This window comes from Podarcis cretensis (genome assembly GCF_951804945.1).
Source record: "Podarcis cretensis genome assembly, chromosome: 12".
Lineage (NCBI taxonomy): Eukaryota > Metazoa > Chordata > Lepidosauria > Squamata > Lacertidae > Podarcis > Podarcis cretensis.
The window spans coordinates 38,339,037-38,364,615 of record NC_137181.1 but is presented as its reverse complement, the minus strand read 5'-3'; the positions used below and the strand labels follow the sequence as shown (position 1 = coordinate 38,364,615).

The following is a 25,579-nucleotide window of genomic DNA, read 5'->3' as shown; positions in this document are numbered from 1 at the left end:
AGGGGACTTGCTGGTTATGCACACTCAAAATGTTGCCATTGTGGTGGAGGGAGAGCTCTGTTGGGCTCTGGATGCCCTGCTCTAGAAGTTTAATAGGGGAGGGGACGGAGGCAGCACACCGCCTTGGAATGCCTTGTATAGTAATGTGCCAGACTACAGATTCTGAGGTGGACCATTGATCAGATCCACCCGGATCAGATCCAGTGACTCTGCTTTGGAATCTGAGTTGCGCAAATTCCTCCCCCATCCCTACGCCCAGTTTCCTGGATTTGGGCATATGTTTTGCTCTTTATTGACTGGCAACGCCACAGAAAACTGCGACTGACATAATGAGATCTGCCCTCCTCTTATGCCATGAATTTTTACAACGAAAATCTTACAAGAGTTTCCCTAGCACTGATGACTTACAAGCAGACTTCACCTGTGGTTAAACTGCTTTTAACTTTTACTATTTATTAAAAACACTAAATCAGGATCATAAAATGTATGAGGAGGGTTTTTTTTCCCCCTTGTGGGTTTTTCCCCCCTCTCTTTTTTTTGACAAAGCAAAAGCCAGTGCAGCTGTGGATAAGTGGCTATTGAAAACAGTGACCAAGCAGCTGTTTCTGGGTAAATGGCTGGTGGGCCTGGAGGCATTACGGTTTCTTGAATACTGACAGAAAATTGTGCAAGAAATAGGAATAAGAACTTTAGCCTGCGATCCTATACCCGCTTGCCTGAGAGAACGCCCCACTAAACTCAACAAGATTTACCATATTTTTTGCTCTATAAGACTTACTTTTTCTCTCCTAAAAAGTAAGAGGAAATGTGTGTGCGTCTTATGGAGCGAATGCAGGCTGCGCAGCTATCCCAGAAGCCAGAACAGCAAGAGGGATTGCTGCTTTCATTGCGCAGCGATCCCTCTTGGTGTTCTGGCTTCTGAGATTCAGAATATTTTTTTTCTTGTTTTCCTCCTCCAAAAACTAGGTGCATCTTGTGGTCTGGTGCGTCTTATAGAGATAAAAATACAGTACTTCTGAGTTGGGTATGTATAGGATTGCAGAGTTAGTATTAAGCGCAATAAAGATGCTTTAAAAGGAGGACAATAGCTATGAGGGTTGCGAACAGGAACAGAAGGTATAGAGGGAAGGACAGGGACAGAAAATACAGTGGAAGCTCAAAAATCATTTCAATGGCATTGTGGTGGTAGGCTAGAGGCTTTGGATTTCTGGATGAGAGAATGTTAAGAAAGTGACAGAATGGCCAGGGAGGGTCAAGATTTCTATCCCTTGGAGCATTACATAGACCACCTGCATGTTTTCAAACATTCATCCGGAAACAAGCAGGCTAAGGAAACCAGAATTACCAAAATAAAAGGAAAGGCGGGGGGTGGGGGAGCCAAACATTCTGTAGAATTGAAACTTGGTGCCACAACACACTGAAAAGTGAAATTCTATGCATGGAGAAGATGATAAACAGCTTGGACAAAGGGAGACGAGATGGAGAGCAGGACCAGTTGGGTGCATTGCCATAATTTGCTTTTTTGAGCAGATAACTATGTAAAGTATGGAAACATTTTTCAAAACAGAAAATAGATATGCAAGGCTACGGATGTGTTTTAGAGCCTGGTGCTATAGGAAAGAAAGAAAGAAAGAAAGAAAGAAAGAAAGAAAGAAAGGAATTATGCTGTCAACCAGGCTTCTTCGTGTATTTATAGTCCAATTATGCCTAGTTGCCAGTGTGTGGCTGCTTAATGCTTCTCAAGCCTTGTTTTGGCTAATAAGTGGCCCTTTAACACATTTCCGCTGTAACAACTTGCAGTGGTGAGACGGAACATCATTATGTACAGGAACAGTTTGGTTTAAACGTAACAAACAAACAAAGAATACAAACAAACAACTGGTACCAGAAAAACCGGAGAAAGCACCAACGCATTTCCCAAGCTGATAGCATAGTCATTGCATAACTCCCTTTATTATTACTAAGTATAAAAGACATTTTATAAACTATAAAATTGGAACTCATAGTCTTTTGGGGGCTGAAGAGTCCTCCAGATCTGAAATAACTTTGAGAGAAAAAAAATGCCTTTAAACCAGAAAGGAAATTGGATATTTTCCTATCACTTTTTCATAGCAGTTCCTGACCGATAGGTTTTAAAGGATCGGATTCATATCTGTTCTGTGGCTTGTGAGCTGACTGAGGGTTGAGCTTCCGACAACGTCGCTGACCTTTGATGAAGTTGTGATGGTGTTATGCTGGATGACTTGTTGCTGGGAGCAGGCAGGGACCGGACTTGAAGGAGGACTGCTTTCAGGACCTGAGAAAGGAACAAATGAAGGCTCAAGTCGACATGGGTAGAGGAACCTCACTTTCTCCTCCACTACCCTTCCATTTGCCCCACTTTTTGCAGAATATTACAATGCTGCTAAGCAGGCAGCAGAGTGTAAATGGCACAAAACACACAACGAGAGGAAATCCAGAACCCAGATATTCATATTAGGACATATTATTATTATGTTTATGATTAGAAAGTACATATCTGTCTTAAGCCGTAAGCATTTTGAGGCTGCAATCCTCTACTCACTCACTCAGATAGGAGTAAGACCCACTGAACTCACTGGGACTTGCTTCCAAGTAGACAACAGTAGGATTGTATAATGACACCTCAGTGTGCACAGTAAATCACCACCGTGCTACTTGCATGTACTGACGTATCATCTTCATGAAGTCAGAGCTGCTCCAGCAAAATACTCAGTATGTGGCCTCTCCTCTCCAAGCTGCCTTGTCTCCTTTCCAAGCACTTTAATGGGGCTCTGAACGAGGTGAAGCTGGGAAAGGAAGGCAGTGCTAGTCCCAGATTCCTTGAACCTCCAAAGATACATGGGAATCTGGAAGTATGAGTATTGTAGGAAGGCACTGCTCCCTGGGCGGAAGGACAATATGGCATTCCCTCCCCAGTCCACTCAGCAGCTGAATCTTACTTCCACAAAGGGCAAAGTTGTGTGGTACACAAAACTCTGTCCACTAGCACCTCATCAGTGGACTAATCTACAGTGGTCAATTAAAACGTTAAAAATGCATTATAAAATGTGACACCAGAGGGAGCTGTAGAACAGTGATCTGTTGTCAATGTAAAATTCCATTGAGAGCTTTTCTCCGCTTCTCAATAGCGTTTTCCAGATCAGTGTAGATCCAGCCCGTGTCTGCCTGACTTCTGGCATTTGCTGCCTGAGGTGGCTGCTTCATTTTGCCTAATAGTAGGGCTGGTTCTGGAGTCTTCTCTGGCCCTAGGAATTTATGGATGCTGCTGTCTCTGGGGAAGTAAAAGAGATCCTCACTCCCCAGATGAAGAGAAGTAATGAGTTGGAGCAGCCCCGAGTAGTAGTAGTAGTAGTAGTAATAATAATAATAATAATAATTTTTATTTATACCCCGCCCTCCCCAGCCAAGGCCAGGCTCAGGGCGGCTAAGTAGTAGCAGCAGCATTATTACAGTTTATTACCTGTCCTTCCCACGAAGGTCCCAACAATTAAAACACAGCAAACATATTAAAACACAACAATTCCCAATGTTAAGAACAACTTCAAATTGCAATAATAAGGTGGGTCCTAAAAATATATGTCTTGGGTACCAAAAGCCAAGGCGAACAGGTATATCCTCAGCATTCACCCAAATCTGTACAATGAAGGTGCCAGACACACCTCAGTGGGGAGTTCCACAACTTAGCGGCCGCCACAGAGAATGCCCCCTCTCAGGCTGCCATCGCCATTGCTTTGGAATAACCAAGAGGGCTCTTTTCACTAATCTTAGCACCTGAGAGGTGCTGTAAGGAAGGAAGCACTCTTTCAGGTATTTGGGGCCCGACACGTTTAGGGCTTTATTCCGACCTTATTTGCACTAAACTACAACTGAGGGGCACATCAAAGTGCAAGTAGATAAATAGGTACTGCTCCGGCAGGAAGGTAAACGGCGTTTCCGTGCGCTGCTCTGGTTCACCAGAAGCGGCTTAGTCATGCTGGCCACATGACCCGGAAGCTGTATGCCAGCTCCCTTGGCTAGTAATGCGAGATGAGTGCTGCAACCCCAGAGTCGGTCATGACTGGACCTAATGGTCAGGGGTCCCTTTACCTTTACCTTTACAACTGAGGGGCACCTCATATATCAAAAACCTAGGTTTGCCGCCATATACACACCCAACTGGCAGCACAGCTCAGCTGAGCTCTCAAATAAGTACCGTATTTTTTGCTCTATAAGACTCACTTTTTCCCTCCTAAAAAGTAAGGGGAAATGTGTGTGCGTCTTATGGAGCGAATGCAGGCTGCGCAGCTATCCCAGAAGCCAGAACAGCAAGAGGGATTGCTGCTTTCGCTGCGCAGCGATCCCTCTTGCTGTTCTGCCTTCTGAGATTCAGAATTTTTTTCTTCTTGTTTTCCTCCTCCAAAAACTAGGTGCGTCTTGTGGTCCGGTGCGTCTTATAGAGCGAAAAATACAGTATACCAGTATGACATCCATGTTTGAAAACACAGGTTTGTTGTGCTCATAATTCATATTCCTAGGTGCACAACTGAGGCTATGTTTTACTTCCAAGCAGTACCACTTCAGGTAGGGGCTTGCATACAGAGAAGAAAATAATAAAACCATGCAAGAAGCAAGAAGCGTTTGAGGTGATTTTCTATGTGGTCCTGACTTTTCTCTTTCATTTTTGGAGGGCTGTTCCAACTATGTGAGCCCTCCGCTGCAACCTGAAGCGGTACAGCTTTGCCATGTAAATTGGCGCCATCTTTGATCTCAAAATCTTTTTTTCTTGCATCTCTAGCTGTTCCTGTACTTTTAATGTGCTATATGACATTTTTATTGTATTTACCATTCTAAATTGTACCCTGCCTTTGAAGACTTGAACTCAGTGACAGCCAATAGATCAAACAAGAAAGCAAATAAATAAAATAACAGTAAACTTATGGTTTAGACTGCAATCCTATACCCACTCCTGGGAGTAAGCCCCATGTAACTTACTCGCAAGTGCACTGGGGCTTACTTCTGAATGGGTATAGATATAGGATTGTATATGGAAGGTGCAATGCCCAGAATAAGAACAACAGGGCTAGGCGTTACTGGACATTCTGAGGCCTTTGAGATGCCTCTACCATGTATATTTTAGTACTGAGGCTTCTCTAAGTCTGAACTGTGACACTGGTCCAGCTTGCCCATAATGTTAAACCATAGTTCATATTTCACTTTGATGGTTTGGCTTTACAGCAACACACGGGCTCCAGTTTGCATGTACAGTGGTGCCCCGCAAGACGAATGCCTCGCAAGACGGAAAACCCGCTAGACGAAAGGGTTTTCCGTTTTGGAGGCGCTTCGCAAAACGAATTTCCCTATGGGCTTGCTTCGCAAGACGAAATGTCTTGCGAGTTTTTCCAACTTTTTTTTCCCTCTCCCCCCCTTTTCTAAGCCGCTAAGCCGCTTATCTGCTTATCCGCTAAGCTGATATGCCGCTAAAAGCCGCTAAAAGCCGCTAAGCCGCTAATAGCGCTAATCCGCTAAGCTGTCAATGGGCTTGCTTCGCAAGACGAAAAAACCGCTAGACGAAGAGAATCGCTGTCAGGGACTCAGGAGCAGAGGCACAGGGGAGAGAATAAATGGAGAGCGAAGGGGAAGAATCTGAGGGCAGCGTAAGGGAGTATGACAGTGGCACGAGAGATTCCATGAGCTTCTCCAGCAAATCAGAAGATTCCCAGAGGGGGGCGCCGAGGGCCAGGGCAAGGGGGGTCCCAGGGGAGATGCACAAGAAGGAAGGGGCCAGCGGGGACTCCCAAAGCAGCAGCGAGAGATCAGGACCAGCTCCCCCACCAGAGCGTAGTGGGGGGGAAGAGTCCCATGTATCAGGGCCAGCGTCTCCTCCAGCAGGGAGAGAAGATGAGTCAGGACTGACCACGCCTCTATCGGAGAGTGAGGGAATGGAGGGGAAGTCAGGTCCAGCTAGCCTCCCCGAAGGGGGAAGCAGTGACAGGAGCAGTGTAACGGTCAGAAGGAAGGTTGCCGGCTGGGCGCGCGCACCAAGTTCGAATGTACAGGCGCGCGGGACAGCAGAAAACCCGGATTGGGAACCAGGTCCTAAAGCCAGCCAGAGGCAGGGGGAAGACTCAGGGGACTCAGCGTCAGAAGAGTCTAGAAAGGGCAAGACCCCAGCGGACAGGCGGACCCAGAGGAGGAAAGAACAAAGGAAGAGGTGGAGCAAAGCTAGAGTCTTAAACTGGTGTCTGGGGGGAGGAGATTCAGACGGAGCTTCAGTGGTCTAGAGTTTGAGACGTAGAGCTGCGCGCCGCGGCTTTGAAATCGAAACTGAACTTCAATAAAGACTTTTGTATATAACAACGAACTGGCGTTGGTCCTTTGTGAGCTGGGACCTCGGGCAGCTCTGACAATCGCGGAACTTTTTTTTCCGTCTTGCGAGGCACCACTGTAATTACAAGCTGTGGTTTGTTGCTCCCAGATATTTAAATCTTGCTTTAACATTGAGTGCAAACCAGACCATTTTAAGCATTGGTTGCTAGTATGCATCACCGCAGGTGCTTTTCCTCCATGCTAACTTCATGCCATTCCTAAAGATGGTTGAAGGAGACTGTTTAGAAATGGAGAGGTTAGGTCAAAAAAGAAATGCATCATTAGTACTTAACCTATGATAATATAAATATGTTACCTACTTACTTAGGTATCCTTGCGATTCTTTCTGCATGGCTGTTATTGGACAGTCTTTGTGTGTTAACAATAACTGTTTCAGCTGTGCTACCTCGTTTTTCAACATGGAAACCTCATTCTGGAAGGAGATAAGAAATTTTTTACTTTAATAAATGTATACATCTTAAGAGGAGACAACTTTGCATGCTTTTCGTTGTAATAAATATAGTAGGCTTGAATACAGTTTGAATCTTCATGCAATTATTTTTTCATTGTAGATATACTGGGACAAAATCCATATCCTGCCATATGCCTTAAAGTCTACTGTGTATCTGCCATCTCATTTTATTTTTTAAAAAATCAGTCTTAATAGGATTATTGCTCTAGAGCACAACAACCACAGCAAATTTGGCAGCTCTACTGCTCATTAGGATTGTGCTTTAGGATCCCAGCATCAGATTGCTGCTTTGTGTCCATTTAAAAAAACCCCACATTAAATTAAATTCTACATATTTAGCAGTGGATTGACAATGAAATAACCATTTTTAAAAAACAAACAAACCCAATTCTGACAAATGTAGCATGGTGTAGTGGTTAGAGAGGCCAGGGTTTAAATCCTCACTTGGCCATGAAGTTCATTGGGTGTGACCTTAGGCGAGTCCCTCAGCCTAACCTACCCCACAGGTTTGTTGTGGGTATTTCCCCTTTGGGGAAAGGGTGAGATCTAAATGCAGTAAATGAATAAATGAATCGATGGATGGATGGATAGATAGATAGATAGATGATAGATAGATAGATAGATATAGATAGATAGATATAGATAGATAGATAGATAGATAGATGATAGATAAATGAATGAATGAATGAATGAATAAATAAATAAATAAATGGGCTCTCATGTATACACAGTGCTCCCTTCCTCTCCCTCTCATGTGAATGAGCTCTGTGTGCATATTACAGTATACAAGCAGCTCAGGGTTGCGACAAATATCCTTTGAAAATGAGGCCCAATATTACAAAAGACTTTAGCTACAAATAAATGGATTGGAGCCTCATGTTTTGCTCTGGAAATGGAAGAAGCTTCTGTTTCCAGAAGAAGAATTGTGTCCACAGAAGGGGTTCTTCCATTCAAGGAGCAAAAATATTATCAAAACTTAAACTCGTAACTGTTTTAAAAAGAGAACTACAATGACTCTATTGGCTTGCCTGAAAAATTATCTCTTCTGCAGTATTGGCTAGGCTAGCAAGGTCAGACGCAATGAATCAGAGATGGAAATAAGGCGTGGAAATGACTGCTGTGACGAAAATCATCCCCGTAATCCATACAGACTATATTCATCCAATTCAGAAAAGACCGTTGCGAATCGGACGTGCTTGTCTCTAGCTTGCACATGCAGACATATGATGTAGCATTAAACACATGCTTACAATTGAATTTTAATTCACTCATTGCTTTTGCAAGCAGGAAATCATATTAATTTGGTAGAAATGACCAGTTTTTATATTATATAAAAGGTTCGGCTTGTCACCAAACTACTGCCATTTGGTATGCACTGATCCCAATTGGTGTCAATAAATTTAACTGCTTCACTTTTTCTTTAAAATGAAACGAATTATTTAAACTCCAGCAGAACATTTCTGACTATCAAATTCATCTTCATTAGTAAGAAATCCTGTAACAAAGGGAAATCTAAGAATTTTTAACTTTCCTCTTTCATATTGAGCTGCAGCACATTGATTACAATGTGTAGATTACATTGTCTAGATTACAATGTCCTACAGTGGAACTGGGACCATATAGAAGACAAAGAAACAGAGACAGGGGGAACCCTTTTTCTTATGGGCAAGTTGCAATCTACCTGGAAATTATCCTTGTATATTATCATCTTATAATGAGGTGCATTCATTCTGATGTGATTTGCATGCAAGAATTTCCCATTCTGTGCCCATTGATTGCACATAGTCCTCACTGAACTCTTTTGGTATTCCCTGCCCACCTTACAGTCCCCTCCCCCTTATCCTTCTGGGTTTACCCAATCTTCCTGATTCCCTCTCTTGTATGTGGGCGGTGCCATTTTGGCTACATAGGGATTGGCATCCTGCGAATAAATTTGTTATTAGTACACAAGGTTGTCTTAAGATGTCACTGTTTGTGGTGAGAAAAATAGTCGGTGCAGAGTTTAGTCCACTTCAGACCTTGTACTTAAAATGGAGGGTGAAGATAATTCGGTCCCTTTTGCTGTCTGGTAGTACGAAGGAGAAAGGCCCAGGCCAGATGAGAAAGGCTTCCTATCTCTGTGCACATCACTCATCTATTCCATACCTGAACAAAGATGCAATGAACAAAAGGTGTTGTTTCATGCTGTTTGCTCAGAATGTCTTTATATGTGAGTCTGCTTCCAAATCTTGACACTCTTCTTGGTTAATTGTGTGTGTGTGTGTGTGTGTGTAGATAGATAGATAGATAGATAGATAGATACAGAGATAAAGGTAAAGGTAAAGGGACCCCTGACCATTAGGTCCAGTTGTGGCCGACTCTGGGGTTGCAGCGCTCATCTCGCTTTATTGGCCGAGGGAGCCGGCGTACAGCTTCCGGGTCATGCAGCCAGCATGACTAAGCCGCTTCTGGCGAACCAGAGCAGCGCATGGAAACGCCGTTTACCTTCCCGCCAGAGCGGTACCTATTTATCTACATGCACTTTGACATGCTTTTGAACTGCTAGGTTGGCAGGAGCAGGGACCGAGCAACAGGAGCTCACCCCGTCGCGGGGATTCGAACCAGCAACCTTCTGATCGGCAAGTCCTAGGCTCAGTGGTTTAACCCACAGTGCCACCCGCGTCCCTAGATACAGAGATAGATAGATAGATAGATAGATAGATTAGATAAGATAGATAGATTAGATAAGATAGATAGATGATAGATAGATAGATAGATGATAGATAGATAGATAGATAGATAGATAGATAGATAGAGATAGATAGATAGATAGATGATATATAGATAGATAGAGATAGATGATAGATAGATAGATAGATAGATAGATAGATAGATGATAGATAGATATAGATGATAGATAGACAGATGATAGAAGATAGATAGCTATTGTTCAGATTCTCTGTGTTTGTGCTAGCAGCACTAAGTGTAGCAGCACCAGTGTAAGTCAAGAATGTCTTGCTGGTTCAGCAGTGACCCAAGATGCAAACAGTGCCTCTCTGTGTCCTAGGCATGTCCTAGACAGCAGCCCGCACCTGAAGTTGCATGTTTGTCTGGGTGAGTTCTTCTGCTTTCTTTTCCAGTGACATCACCCAGACCTTCCTCTTCTGTCTGCAGCGTGTGGCAGCTGCTCGGTTTCGTTCCAGAAATTTCCGCCGCCTCTCATCTGGGTCTTCGTCCACCACTCTCCTTCGGCGCCCCCCAGTGGGCTGAGGCGGCTGTATTGTCTGTGTGGGCTGCATCTGTTGGGCTGCTGCTGATACCTAATGAGAAACATAACTGATCTTAATTAAGTAGCCAGTACGGGGATGACACCATAGCTGACTGTGGAATAATAATAATAATAATAATAATAAAGATCAACTGTAATAATAAAAAAAAATACGACGGGATATGTTCTTTGAATACAGACATTTTGGCAAGATATGAGAGTGGCAGAAGTTCAAAGACTCCACCAGATGCCCTTAAATTACTCTTCAACTAACAGCCTGCATGGACCAGGAAGATGTTTTGGAAAATGGCCTTTTTAAATTGCAGCAGAGAGGATGTTTTATTTTATTTTATTTTGCTCCATCGTATTAAAAAAAAATGTTTCATTTCATTTCAAGAACAGTTTTTTAAAAAAGCCAGTCAGTTCAAATGTGAAACATCTAAATCACACCAGTGACTAGTATTAATCACAAAACAGAAGGAGCCTTGGGACCCTTAATTTTGTTCCTAATTTAAAGACGTGCATTTTCCTTTGCACTGCATGTCTTGTTTACACAGATAGCTATCCTGAGGTAACAACCCATTAATTTGCTGTGCTTTGGATATATGAGAAATAAATAAATCTTAAGATGGAAGCAGGCTTTGAACCAAGTGGGCAATTAAGGGGCGTCCTATTATCCCCCTTTTCCATTTTCTTGGGGGAACTGAGGTGATTCACTGATGAGTTTATGGGAACTAAAAAGAAATTAAGTTCTCAGAACCATTAATGTGACAGTTCTGTGGGGAACTGGAATACCTCATAAGACACATGATGGATTTCATATTGCTTTCCATCTCTACCCGTTCATGGGTGCTACACCAGCGAGGACAATTCTAGGCCAGTGAGCTAGCTTTGTCGGCTTCCTAGCTTTGCATCAGCACGACACGATCCTTTCAAGTAAGCAATCCCTGCAAAACCTTCCGGAGTGTCATGAAGGATTGCTAACATTTTTGCCATCTGAGTTTGTGAATGTGCCTAGACTCAAAAATTTTACAATGACACCACAACAACTTTTAGCTGGTGGTTGGTTTCCAAATAGTAATAGCCAAATGGCAGCATGCGTAGCAAATCCAAGTTGTTTGACCACGAGTAAGGCAATCACTACTTTCATAATGAAATTACTATTGTATGCCCAAGCACAGGCCCCATGCCATCCATCTCACATTTTAGCCTTCTTCCTGGATTCTGTGAATTGGTCCTCAGTGTCTATCACCCCCATCTTGGCTTGAGAAGTTAATGTTGAGTAATGCCAGATGCCCCTTCCAGCAGGGATATGTATGTTGCCTCTACAGCAACACACCTGAAATGTAAAGGCCTCAAAGGTCTCTTTTAAACTGTCAGTCTAACATCAAAAGCCACAAGCAACACCTTCTGAGCCATCAAAGGTTTGTTGTTTACATTGCAGGACACGGACATCTTTGCACAAGCCTTTCTGCCTTCTCCCTTTTTAATTCAAGCTGTAAATTCTGTTTCTACTTCTCAGGTTGGTTCTCTTATACATAACAGCCCTTTCCACTCCTTTAATGTTATTTTACTTCAGTGAAAATGTGTTCCTTTTCAGCCTCTTGTTCCTCTGTTGCTTGAATATTCTTAGATGGCATGGTGGGACAAACCCTGGTAAAAACAGGGCTCTTGTACCTCACTGCATATGCAGGAAAAGGTAGACCTTACACAACATGCAGAAAATGTGGCCAGAGTTGTTCTGTCCAAAGTTTGGCATATGCTGGAAGCATACCTTCCAAAACATTGAAGGCAAAAACCAGGAAACCACCTACCCATTTTTTATGAAAGAGAAGGGTGGCCATTTTGGGCGCTGTGATCTCGCATGATTTCATGCTGCAACTCCCCTCCTGAAAAGCACATTTTGGGGGCATGGAGCCCCCAAACATGTGTTTTTCAAGGCACAAGATCGCGGCCCTGGGGGAAAAAGCATTTTTTTCTGGAGAGAAATTGCGGTGCAAAATTGCACGAGATCACCGTGCCCAAAATGGCTGCCTTTCTCTCACAAGAAAAAAAATGGGATGTACCGGCTTTCTTGGGACACTTGCAGGGTATGTGAAATAATCACTTGATAGCTTACCACAGGAGGGAAGTTATTGCATCTCAGTCCACATTACACCCCAGCTCATAATGTGTTGCCCACTGACATGGTAAATGTACTTCATGGTTCCATTCAACACATGGATGAGTTCTTTACAGATCTGCCCAACACATATTCTGGGTGCATCAACATGGCTATGCCAATGTCCTTAGAGATGTATTATTTAGTATACGCTCCAAAGGCTGACAGGAATATGACACTGTTTGTGCTTATGTGATGACAGAGGATCGTGGAAGTGCATAGATTGCAGGTTTTAGAGCTACTGACTCATTTGAAACACATGAATGTGTTTGGTTATGTAGATAATGTAGCAGAATCAATTAAAAAGGATACAGAATGTTGTCGTATATAATTTTTTTGTTAACACATTTCTGACAATGTATAATTCACAACAAGGGGTAATGTAGGGTTGGCCATTTGGGGGTGGACCAAAGTTGTTGAGATTTTTTAAGTGATTTTCCTGGACATTTCAGTGATTTCTACCAGGACGCTGTTTGCAAGGGCTGAATACCAGCTATGTCCAGGAAATTACAACCTTGCTGTCTCAAAGTTCTTCTGATTGGAAATTCATCTGAAAGAAATTTCAGTATTAAAACCAAACATGTGTGAAATATCTGAATTAGGCCAGCCGGCACAGAGCAGAACAGAAAGGGAACTGCTAAATTGGCTGGGCTTTGCCTTGATCCCTGATCCTGTATGTCTCTCCAATTGTTTATAACCCTACTGCTATATTTTTAGCCATTCATTTTAGCAACCCCATAATTCATTAGGTTCTGCAGGGCTGTTGAAAACTTTGAAATTTAATACAGGGGCATGGCATAAAATAATCAAAGTTATGGCAAAAGGGGAGCATAGCTCCTAGCAATTCAGATCATGCATTGGTTTTGACATGAACCTTGAAACTTAAGTATTTGGTTCAATAGAAAGAGTTGGTTAATAATTAGTAAAGTGTACCATAAGATTAATGTGTCTGCTGAAGCAGTCTGACCCCCCAAAGAGGCCAGTACTGAGGGGAATTATAGATGGATTTTGAAAGCAATAACCTTATGTTTATTACTCACTCAAACCATCTTTTATCCCAGTCAATGCCCTCTTCAAAAAGTGTCATTGCTTTTGTGTTCCCTTGAGGAATTCAAACTGTTCTGTTGTCCAGGGAACTACCTGACCTATAGATCTTAAAATCTCCACCCATCCTCCAAGCAGCAATGCACAATGTTTTCTGAACAAATATCTCTTTTTACATGTCCTACAGAAATGGAACAATTTCTACGAAAGCCCATGAGATTGCTTTTTGTGGGTTTTTGCAACAGCTGTCATCTGTTGTTTCCTCCTTCCACGTGCAACTATTAAATCTTTATCTGTTTAGAAGGAAGGTGAAATTATCTTGGAGTTTGGTAACAATTATTTCTGAACAGGCAGTTGAAGGACTGTACCTGATTCTCCCAAGGCACCAATCCTAAATACATACACCTAGAATTAAACACCACGGAAATGGAATTTAATTCATGGGTGCAAGACGAACTTCTGCATACCTGCTATAACCTGGCAAAGGCAATTTGCATATGGCAAGAGGTCTTGTGTGAATTGATTGCCTTTCCTGATCCAAGTTCCATGTGTGCAAAGAGTGTTGCACAGTGTGGGTGGAAAAGCCCTGCATCTAGTTGAGGGCTGCACATGCACAGTTTTTACCTAAATCAGGACCACATGTACAAACTCAGTACTGTTGAGTGTTGCATTGTTGAGCACCCCTTCTGAGGAATGGAAGAACTGATTCCAGGCATCTCAATTGTTCCTCTCTGAAAGGGTAGATCAGTACTGTCAAAGCTGGTAGCATTCCTTCACCACCATCTCTTTTCATACACAAGAGTCTCTACTTAAGGGCCAATGTATATATATATTTAAATCACAAATGACAATTGGCTATGTCCATCTCAATTATTTGTGCACTGCTTCTTTTGTTAGTTAGTGTCCATTTTCCATCAAATTTCTATCTAGTGGGTCAGACATTGCATTCCAAGCAATGAGAAATTCAGATCCATCTCTTAATGATTTCACTTTCTTCTTTCTCTGGTATTACCATTCTAGAGTCCCACAACTTTTCACCTTGGCACCATTTGTCACTATCCTGTAACTTATGTGTGTGGTTTTTTTTAGCCCACGTGATCTTAGAAATTGGATTTTTGATCAGGATGCCAACCAAGACAGAGCATCCATAATTGCCGTCTGTTACTTTACTTGGTACCCCCAAATTAAGACCAATCACTCAAGGCCCCGTGACCTTGAGACTCTGACCTTCCCACAACTATGCAGGGCCTTTGTAGAACTAAGATTCCAACAGATGCCCTCAGCATATTTAGTGTGATGGCCTGGGAATCCGATTCAGAGGCTGAACCGGAGGAATCCCAGCCTGCACAGGAGTCCCCGCTTCCAGGGCCGGCTGAGCTGGGGCAGGGCCTTGATTGTGAAGTGCCTGCACCTGTGCCGGATCCTCAGGAGCAGGCACCAGGTGAATCCACTCGGGCTCCGGAGGCGATTGAGGACGCATTGCCTACAGGTGCGCCTCTCCCAGCCCTTTCAGGGGAAGGTGAGTCTCCCCCTGGGTCCAGTAACCCACCAGCCTCTCCTGAGCTGCAGAGGCTCAGGGCAGAAAGGTGGAGGGAACTGGTTTCTCCCAGGAGGAGTGCTCGCCTTAAGGCCAGGAGAGGCAGGTCACCTGGGGGCCGGGACTGCCCTTGGCCTCAGAGAAGATAAAGGCCAGTCAGCCCGGTCCCAGGTTGCGGGGGCAACATTGTTGAAGAGCTGTTTTGGCCAGCACCCAGTCCTGTTTCCCCAGAGTTCCTGTCCTTGCCCGGTTCCTCGCTGTGGACCCTGCTCCGCCTGTGGAGGACTGTCTGCCGACCCTCGACTCAGGTCCTGGACTTCGCCCCATGGTAACCTTCCCCCCGGACCAGCACATTTAGAGAGGAGATACCGGGGAATTCTCCATATGGATCACAAATGTATACATGGATCTCCTCAGGTAGAAGCATTACACACTATCTGTTGATTTGCCCCCTGTACACAACACCCAGAAGAAAATTTATATCACCAATTCTTAATTGGCTTCTGGGTTGATCCACACAGGAAGTGATAGGAACTCCTAGCAGATAAACACCAGTACATTACACACCAGGTAGCCAAGAAGCTCCATTCCAGCTATGTGAATGCACCCCAATCTTAAATTTTAATGTTGTAAATTTCCTTTATATTGTTAACTGCTGCAGGTTACGTTATATGATTTTAGATGAAAGTTTTTCTTTTATTCTCTGTCGTCCATTGTAAAGACCTTTGACTACATACAATAAAATTGACTGTTATACAGAATGTATAATTTCACCTTTGATACCAAGACTTTTTTTTTTAGGATTGCAGGTTGTTTTAAATGGTTTTTAATTTTGTGTTTTAGATTGTTGGAATCTGCCCAGGGACTTTAGGATGAAAGGTGAGTAAATAATAATTTTAATCAGCTTTGCTCCTCTGCTGTGTTTAAATCTTGATGGCATTCTAGAGAAAAAAACTTCATGCAAACTTCCTCAGTTGTTTCACATCTAACTTTAATGTTTAATCTTATATTCAGCTTGGTTTCAGTTTTGCTCTGGGTATTGCATTAACCTGGTGGATTTTATCCCACTGAGATTGAAAAATCCCTCAACGGTAAAAATAAAAATGTTGTTTTCCTATATGACTGATTCTCCGTAACATCCATAAAATTTTTATAGTAATGACATGTAGGTTGCTATGGTATATAAAACAAACAAACCATGGCACATACATGGTCAAATGTTGCACCAAAACACATGTGAAAGGCTAGTTATTTCAATACATTTTGCAGCAAAACCTCGTGCGACAGACACTTTTGCAGCTGCTGTATGGCAGCAGACACATGAATACTCTGTGGGAAATACTGCTGTAACTCACAGAAATGGGTCCTGCGGCATAAAGTGTGGACCTGCCTTGAGATATATTCATAACCGTAGGCTTCTTAAACCTGAAAATTTGATTCAAGCTCTTTGGAAGGTGGCAACTGGTGCAAGCAAAGATACCTAAATTTAGAAACGTGTTTGAACTTCTACACCAACATAATCCACTTTAGGTTCTCGGCATAGATTCCTGAAGTACAATGTCCACCTTGATGCAGATTTTTTGTTTTAATAGTCCTTGATATAAAGTGAAGGTGCCAATGAGCAATGCCAGATTTACACATGAGCTAAACAAGCTATAGCTTAGGGCCCCATTCTCTTGGCCCCCCCCAAAAAAAAAAGTTAAAGGGAAAAAACCTGGATGTACATTTCCAAAATATAAGATACAAAAGAAATAAAATAAAACCTACATACAGCAACAGTGTTTTGCTCCTATGATGTAAGGAATGGGCCCCGCCTGCTAGCCTGCTCCCTAAAATATCACTGGTTTGCTCCTTTCTATATACCGGGTGCCCACATTCTGCAAGGACTGGTTGCATGGCAACATGGGCAAATGGCTTTAGATACCTATTAGGTCCATAAATGACCATATAGCATATATTCACACAGCAACAATTTGTTGTTGACAAAGGACAGCTGGACATATAAAGGGCCCCATGACTTTCAGTAGCCTAGGGCCTCATCAAAGCTAAATCCGGCCCTGCCAACAAGTACAGAAAGAGCTGGAGAAAATCAAAACCAACATAAAAGACAATGTGAACATTTGATTTTAAACCTGAATTTATATCACAGAATATATTTTGAGGAAGTTCTACCTGTGCTTGCCCGCCTGTGTGCAGGGGTGGATGTGGCGAGGTCTGATGATGCGCTGGGTGCGCATGAAGGTGAGCGTGAGAGTGGTGGTGGGGGTGGTTCTGCTGGTGATGCGTCTGAGGGTGGTGCGCTGGGTGCTGATGCTGGTGTGGATATGGGTGATGAGGTGGAAGCGTCTGGTGCTGATGCGGATGTGTGTGCATATGGTGGTGAGCTGTCTGGTCCTGTCGGGAGCTCATCATCTCCATCATATGGCCCATGCTGTTCATATTTCCATTTGACATCCCTGCAGGATGATGAGTCAATGCTGCCTTCAACCTCTGCAACAACAAAAAAAGGTTTGTTTATAAAGTCAGTCCACAGGCGAGGAGACGTCATATTCGTTCTTTGCATTTGTTGGCCGCTGTCTACTAAAGAAAGGTCTCAAAGCAACGTGACAAAATACAACCATTAAATCACCAGAAAATTATCCATAAAGATTATGCACGGCTAAGATTTGTCGCAACCGTCGTCGGTTTCGTTAAGTGACAGAAATGCAGCCACAATTAAACACTCGGTAGCCCTGTTAGAATCTCATTTGAAGGGGGAAATGTGAATATTCTTGAGGGAAGCAGAACCAAAATTATGCCAGAAAGCAGTGGAAGAACTCAAAAAAGTGCTGGAAAAATTAACTGATTAACACCAAATTATTCCTCAAGCGTTTTGAGAATAGGATGCTGAAAATGGAATTAAAAAAAATATAATTCAATACAATATATACAATATTCTCACATTTAAAGCACAGCCATTTAATGCAACCATATGGTGATGTAGGAATTGTTTTGTTAAAGGGTGCTCAGTGGAACCTCAGTGTAAACATAGATTCGAATCCAAGGAACTGTGAGCTGAGGTAAAAATGAGGGCTGGTGGCAGATGGTGGGCCTTACAGCACCACAACAGAGCTTGGTTATAACAGCCTTCAGCATATCAACCACTGTGGATCATAAAAAGGACTTGCTCAAGGGCTGTGCTCACAGAGTAACTTTTCTGGATTTGGAGACATTTTTTCTCAAAATCTGCTTGGTTGGAAATATCCCTTCAGTAAGTTAAAGGCTCTTTCTGTTAGCAGATGAAACACCCTAGATCTCTGGATGAAAGCTGTATTTGTTTGTGACATTTTGTATACCGTTCTTTAAAATAAAACTATTATTTATTTCAAGGTGTCTTAGAATAACAATTCAAACAGAAGAGGCACAACAGCACTTAAATAAAAATCAATAATCTTTTAAAAGGCTTTTAAAATGCCACTATTCTATAAATATCAATTAGTATATGGTTACAATAAAAATATGCACCAACTATGCCTGGTATTAAATAATAAAAGTCACCGTTCATCTACACATAAACATAACCTGATTCGTAAAAAGAGGAGGAAAATATTCAAAATGCCATATAAACAAGGATTCAACACATCCAAAGCTAAAAGTCTTTTTAGAAAACCCACTAGGTTTCTTTCTTTTATATTTTAGTAATACTGTGCTCTTACTTTTGTCTTATTTGTTTATGCTGAGGTTCCATTCGAAACACACACACACACACACACACACACACACACATATATGGCATGATGTGCTTGCATGAAAACCTCATGTTTTAAATTGAGTGTTGATTTGTTTGTTTGTCTGTTTAATTGGTTTTTAATGGCCTCTGATGCATTAGGTAATTTGGAATGCTCCCGTATGAAATTTGTTTTAAAACCCAGTATTTCTAGGTTCTCCTTTTGAGGTTTGTCTCTGTCGACGTGCATATCTCCTATTTGGAAAAAGTTCGGAAGTGTGGGGATGAAGGAAGCACAAATCACTCATCCAATTTCCTCCAAATGTCTGGTGTGGCTTTTGTCTGACAATGCCAGGGACTGAACAATGGGATGTGCTTTTCTGTTTCAGAACCTAAGAGCCTGGAATGTAACAAGTTATCAGCCACACTCAAATAAAACAGCAACTGTTTCCATCAGACTAAAAGGTTAATTGCTGGCATTAAGGAAAAAACAATGGTGAGAATATTGAAATATTTGCTGGAGCAACCAAACATTAAATGCACATTGTAGTCTAAGCGGTCCTCATCTTTTATTTTACCTTAGGGATAATTCTTCAGCTTTAATATAGGTGAAATATGTCAACCTGCCTGGGTGCAGCAGCTCTGATTTCACTTAACTTATTGTGGAATAATCAATTTCCGTAGTAATGAAAAGGCAACAATGCTACCAACCTCCTGTTTTGAACTCAACACGGCTAATGCCTTTTGGTTCAGGGGCATAAAGTGATCTCTTTCCAGGAATAGGATTGTTTTGTTTGAGTTCGTGTGATCAACAGATTTCAGATATCCATTTCATTCAGTTTTGCCGTACACATCAGATGAAAGAATTCCTCCATACCAGACTTTAAACGTGAATAATTCACCACATGCAGGCAGGCCTCTGGACTGCAGCCAGCAGAGCACAAAATATGTGATACAAGTGTTGATAAAGTATCACAGGCAGAACTCAATTCTTAAAATAACCTTTAGCTGCTTCTTCTGCTATAAAGTACTGTTCAAAGTTCAAAAGCCTGCATTCATTTTCAACACCAAGATTCCCCTTATCCGCTTTGCGTATCTCACATTTTCACCTAATAACCATCCAAAAACAGCACGGCATTTGCCAAACAACCACTTATTTCAGAGAAGCATATTTTTCTCCACTTGTTAGGAATTTTCTGGGAAAGAGAGAGTCTTCCCCTAGATTCCTCCTTGACTTCTGCTACTGCTACACAACCCTTATTCACACAGTGATCCGTCGGACATGGTCACACATTTCTCTTCAAGAGTGCTTGCAACTTAACGTTATTTGCAAAAGAGAGACATGGAGGGGAGATATCAGGGGGCAGTGCAGATGCAGGGGAGGTAAGGCTGCTTTGGCCCAGGGTCAGGAACGCTTTTGTTGGAGAAGAGACCAAATGCAACATTTCACCCACTCAAGATGGCTGCACGTCCCCCTCATGTTCAGAAAAACAACAACGACAAATCAAGAAGAAAATATGGAGGGCGGCACACATCAATACTTTAGTAACCTTAGTTTCTCAGTATGTGTAACTCAGGAATCCAACTCAAGCAATACAATATTGAGTTTTCATCCATTTAAACAGGGATGAGGAACTGTGGCCCTCCAGATGTCATCATCCTGACTTGGCTATGGTGGCTGGAGCTGGTTGCAGCTGGGAGTCTAACAATAACATCTGGATGGCTTCAGGTTCTTGCCCACCTGTATTAAAATGTACTATACAGTGTTAACTCGGGTTACATATGCTTCAGGTTACAGACTCCGCTAACCCAGAAATAGTACCTCAGGTTAAGAACTTTGCTTCAGGATGAGAACAGAAATTGCGCGGTGGCGGCGCAGCAGCAGCGGGAAGCCCCATTAGCTAAAGTGGTGCTTCAGGTTAAGAACAGTTTCAGGTTAAGAACAGATCTCCAGAATGAATTAAATACTTAACCTGAGGTACCACTGTATTTCACACAGCATATACAGAGACCAGCATGAACAGACTCATTTCCATCTGAAGGGTTCTTCAGGCACTGTGGTGGTGATCTCCCTGGAACAGAGTTACTTTTGGCTAATCCAGAACTGACCGACCTAGTTATGCTCGTCTCTATTTAAGTCAATAGGACTAATTGAGTTTTACCATGTTTAAATATCCCTCCTTTTCCCCATTACACCGGAAATCCAATTTGGGCACACAGGTTGGTCATGATGACGATGCAGCCAAAAAGCAAAGCAAAAAAAACCTCCCACTTGTTTTATAGATCTGGTATCTTTACTTTGGACAACTGCGCCATAAATTAGGTTATCTGTCCCCAATTAACTTACTGAAAAACAGAAGCACTGCGGCCACTCAAAAAGCAAAACAAGCAACTTATCAAGGAATTCTAATTCATCCTTACCTCCATTACTAAAACAAAAATGCACCCAGCTCCGCTGCCCGCGGTCTTTGCTGTACACTGAAATGGAGGATCTCTTCGTTTAGGCTAATTTTTTAAAAAATGAACACAAATTCCATCATAGCCACAAAATAGCTGGTGGTAGTAGCTGACGAAACTCACCAAGGAAAGATATAGAAAAATACACCAATCTAAGTCATTTTCAAGCAAGGCATTCTTTTCCAAAGCCAAATCTGTGGCATTAAAAGGGTTGGATAACTACCACTATTTTGGTAAAAGTCCAGTAACGTTATATTAAAGAGTGTTTATTCTGCCCAAATATAAAACTCCCACAAACCCCTATTTGCCAGAATTTTTATAAATGGTGACTATTAGTCTGTAGATGTGCCCACGCACTGTTTGTCCAAATGATCCTACTTTGATGGTGAACTGCACCACTTGCCATTATAAACTGCACACTCCCCAAACTCTCTTCCCCTTTCCCCAAAGTGTCAGGGATGAAAAAGACCTTAATGTGTGAAGGAACACCCAGCTCCAAATGCACACACACACACACACACACACACACACACACACACACACCACACACACACACACACAACTATGAAAGCTGTGAATTTGATTCTCAGTAGAATACATTATTCTGTTTTCTTTCCACAGACCCTTCAGCCACATCTATTTATTTGAGATTGCAAATCAAGAGAGGCAGGGAGAATCTTGACGTGCAGCTGGTTTCTGTCAATAGGGGTCATTTGTATGTGGTCTCTGTACTTTACAAGCTCCTTGTTCACTTTTCCCAATGGGAGGGTGGGCCAGCTGCCCTGGATCCAAATTCTGGTAAGAGACCAGCTATCTACCTCATCTTATCCCATAGCAACAACAGCAACTGCCCAACCCCTCTTTAACTTCATGCTTAGGTCAGCGCTCCATTGACAGGAGTGTTACGGAGCCCCTGCAGAACATTTATCAGACACACACAACGACACACCATGTTCTTGCCGTGAATGAGAAGTATTTGAGGAAACATTTTTATTCCTCTTTTTGAGGAAACATTTTTATTCTTCTGCCTTTAAGAACAGGCGCTTAAGACCTTTGTAAAACTGAAGCCTTTGCAAAATAAAGCGAAATTGCACCACCCGCAACATGGGCACTGCAATATCAAATTATCTTACATGCATTAGCCATCATTATTGGAATAATGTAGACAAAACGTCTTAGATATTGCCAAGTGCTGCTGAGATTCTAATTCATAATATTTCAAGTGGGATCTGCAATGCAAAGTCTTCTTTACTGTTCTAGGCAGCAATGCCCTTTTCCATGATACTCCATTTCAGCTTCCCACCCACACATTTCTGGCCACCCCCCGGCAATGGCCAGGCTGTATTTGGAGGCTACAGAACATACTCAAACCTCACTGAACTGTTTTTAGAGGTCCTCCATGTAACAGTTTTGCTTTTTTAAAGAAAAAGATTTGCACTTAAATCAACCTTGGGGTCCCCCAAGCCTACTGATATTTCCTCACATGCACAACTAAATAAATATATGTATTTATAGACATCTATTGCCCAGCCTTTACCACGGAGTTCTAGGGCAGGTCATGTATAGCTCATTATAATGAAACCAGGCAACATCTTCTGCCCCCAGGTTTTAGCTAGATAACCCACGACAAAGAAACTTGAAATTGCATTACAAAAACAGTTGCATGTTGCAGCAAGGTTACAAGGGCAAGCTAGGTGGTAGACAACTACTGATACATTTAAATTAACCTCTTTTAGTAATTTAACTTTTGTATCTTTTAAAGTACGGTTGTCAATTTTTCTCAAAGTTTATTTCATAAAACCCGTGTTTGGGTTTTATGAAATAAATAATAATAAACGCATGGCCTGGTGTTGGTTAGCTCAGTGGATTAGAACATGGTGATGATAATGCCAGGGCTGCAGGTTCGATTTCCCATAAGGCACAGCTACATATTCCTGACACAACCTACAATTCCTGACAGGGGTTGGACTAGATGATCACCAGGGTTTCTTCCAACTCTTATGATTCTATGTACAGAGATAGGCTTGTGTCTTTGGTGGCCCTAACAGGCCATCGAACTGAAGCACATGCATCTCACATTTCCCCATAATCTTTTAGGTGGCTTGCTAATGCAGTGCTATTCCATCAAGCTTTGGGTATGTGGAGGTGTAGATTTGTATTTACCGTATTTTTCGCTCTATAAGACGCACCAGACCACAAGACACATCTAATTTTGGAGGAGGAAAACAAGAAAAAAAATATTCTGAATTTCAGAAGCCAGAACAGCAAGAGGGATCGCTGTGCAGTGAAAGCAGCAATCCCTCTTGCTGTTCTGGCTTCTGTGATAGCTGTGCAGCCTGCATTTGCTCCATAAGACGCACACACATTTCCCCTTACTTTTTAGGAGGGAAAAAGTGAGTCTTATAGAGCAAAAAATACGGTATTTACTACTATTATCCAATGTTTTGATGGACTGCTGCTGATTTTTGACATTTGGATCATGCTGTGTGTTTTGGCCTTTTTTTTAAAAAAAAAAATTTAATCATGTAATGGGCACTAGCTACCATGTGGATATTTTCTATGGAAAGGAACATTTTGATACGTAAATAAAGAAATACATTTATATTGATATTTCACTGCCTTTTAAGATGAATGTAATGAGATACAGAAGAAGCACAGGAACGAATCTTATCCCGTGCTTCTCCACCAAACCCTTTAGAGGCAGACAAGATGAAGCTGCTTTTTGTAAACCAGAATTCCACTCAAGATTCGTAAAAAAAATGTAAGCTGAATATAATTCATCTCTATCCAGCAACAGAACTGAAGATACTTAACGATGACATTTCAGAAATGGATAGAGCTATTTATGATGATGACATGTAAGGAACAGCATTCTTTTCTGTACAGAAAACGCCTAATGATTTCAAGAGGGGGACAGCCGTTCCAAAAATCCACATCAAGGTCTATGTCTTAGTTTAGACAATGCTAATTTGCTAATCTTTGTAATTAGTCCCAGACTTGTGCCCCTTCTGTTCTCCAACACAGAGACTTACAACAGTTGGGATAATGACCTGAACTTCTGGGCCGATCTAATTGGGAGTCAGAGTGGAGAGCCAATGTTAAGGATTTGGTTCTATGGGTTGGGCATTGCTCAGTCCGCAATGCAATACGATGTGGGTGGAATTTCTGACCAAAATTGGCAGGATTCTATCAAGTAGGCATCATCTGCCCAGTCCAAGCATAAACCATACTCACGTTGGGGGAAATTAATGTGTCATTAAGTGTTGTGAGTGGAGGTGAAAGCTTGTAAACCCTGAAAGACCAGAGAGTCTCCTTCTTTAATGGGCATACCTCGTAGTAACAAAATGGACGCCATTAACTGGCTGGCATAGTTTTTCAGCGGTAATATCTACAAAAACACCCAATTTGTTGTCTTATTAGAAGCCTCATCTTCTTAAAAGCTGCTAGGCTTCCCTTAGTAGCTTCACCTCTTTCAGACTATGCAGGATGAAGGGGGAAAGAAGAAAATAAGTGGATTTTGCAACCATTGCAACATTTTGGGAAGAAAATGAAATAAAATAATTTGTTGGTGTAGGCTGCATGCCACTGAACTTAATGGTGAAGTTCATATGGATCCTAATGAGTGTTACTTCTTTTCTCCTTTCTCACTGCTAAAGAACTGGACCACAATCCCAAAAGAAAGGAGGATAGTGCTGGGGTACGGCCAGTAGCCCAAAGACAGTGAATGAAGGAAGAAGCCCAAATTTAACAAAACTCAATAGGGAAAACTGCAAATGTGAGGTACGTACAGGTGCTGATGGAGCCTAGGTCAACTCTTTTGAAGTCTTTGTTCAGGACAGGTCTTACACATGGCTCTAGGTCAAGGTTTTCCCAAACCTGGATCTCCAGCTGTTTTTAGACTACAACTCCCATCATCCCTGACCACTGGTCCTGCTAGCTAGGGGTGATGGGAGTTGTAGTCCAAAAAGAGCTGAAGACTCAAGTTTGGGAAACCCAGCTCTAGGTGACCCTTCCTTAGATCTTTGTATACAATATCACTATACCCACTGTCTGGAAAACTTGCAACAGCTCTGCTTATTATTTGGAGATCATGGCTATACAGACAGAGAGAACAGTTCACATTTTCTTGTCTGGTGTGTGTGAGAGAAACCCTATCAGAGCAGCCCTAAAGCTGTTTGGCATTAAGCAGAGATACCACTGGAGAAAGCAGACACTGCAGTATTAAGCTAGCAAACCACATCACACACCCCATTCATTTTAACAAGTATCTTGCGGGCTTAAGCTGTGGCAACTTCGGATCTGAACGCGCCTCGCTGGTGGAACAGATGATCTCCCTTTCCCACAGAATGCTTGCATCTTACCACAGTCTAGGAGCTTATCTGCTATCAGCCTGGGCAAATGAAATAATTTCTTCTCGTACAGCTACTTCTCCTTGGAAGACTGCCAATGTGTAGAAGGCAGGTTGTGGGAGAGGCAGACTCAGTGGTGGTTGGTTCAAACAAGGGGGTTAAGGTGACTGCATCTTTTCTAGTTATTTTCCCTCCTGTGGTTAAAGCCAGGAGAGATAATTTATCCCATGTTTTGATGGT

General features: G+C 42.3%; 1 protein-coding gene across 9 annotated transcripts in view; it reads right to left on the bottom strand.

Moving 5' to 3' along the window:
- Positions 1–1,934: 1,934 nt before the first annotated feature.
- The window catches only part of CREB5 (cAMP responsive element binding protein 5), a 266,685-nt gene continuing 243,040 nt past the window's right edge, over positions 1,935–25,579 (bottom strand). For 8 of the 9 annotated variants that reach the window (XM_079948043.1, XM_079948042.1, XM_079948045.1 and 5 more), the window contains 4 exons: positions 17,000–17,317; positions 9,910–10,137; positions 6,691–6,799; positions 1,935–2,296 (listed from right to left, as the gene is read on the bottom strand). In XM_079948043.1, coding sequence (XP_079804169.1) covers positions 2,133–2,296; positions 6,691–6,799; positions 9,910–10,137; positions 17,000–17,317 — 819 coding nt within the window. In that variant the 3' untranslated portion in view covers positions 1,935–2,132. Of the gene's footprint in view, positions 2,297–6,686; positions 6,800–9,909; positions 10,138–16,999; positions 17,318–25,579 lie in introns of all 9 variants that reach the window. The other variant, XM_079948046.1, reaches the window with a different exon arrangement.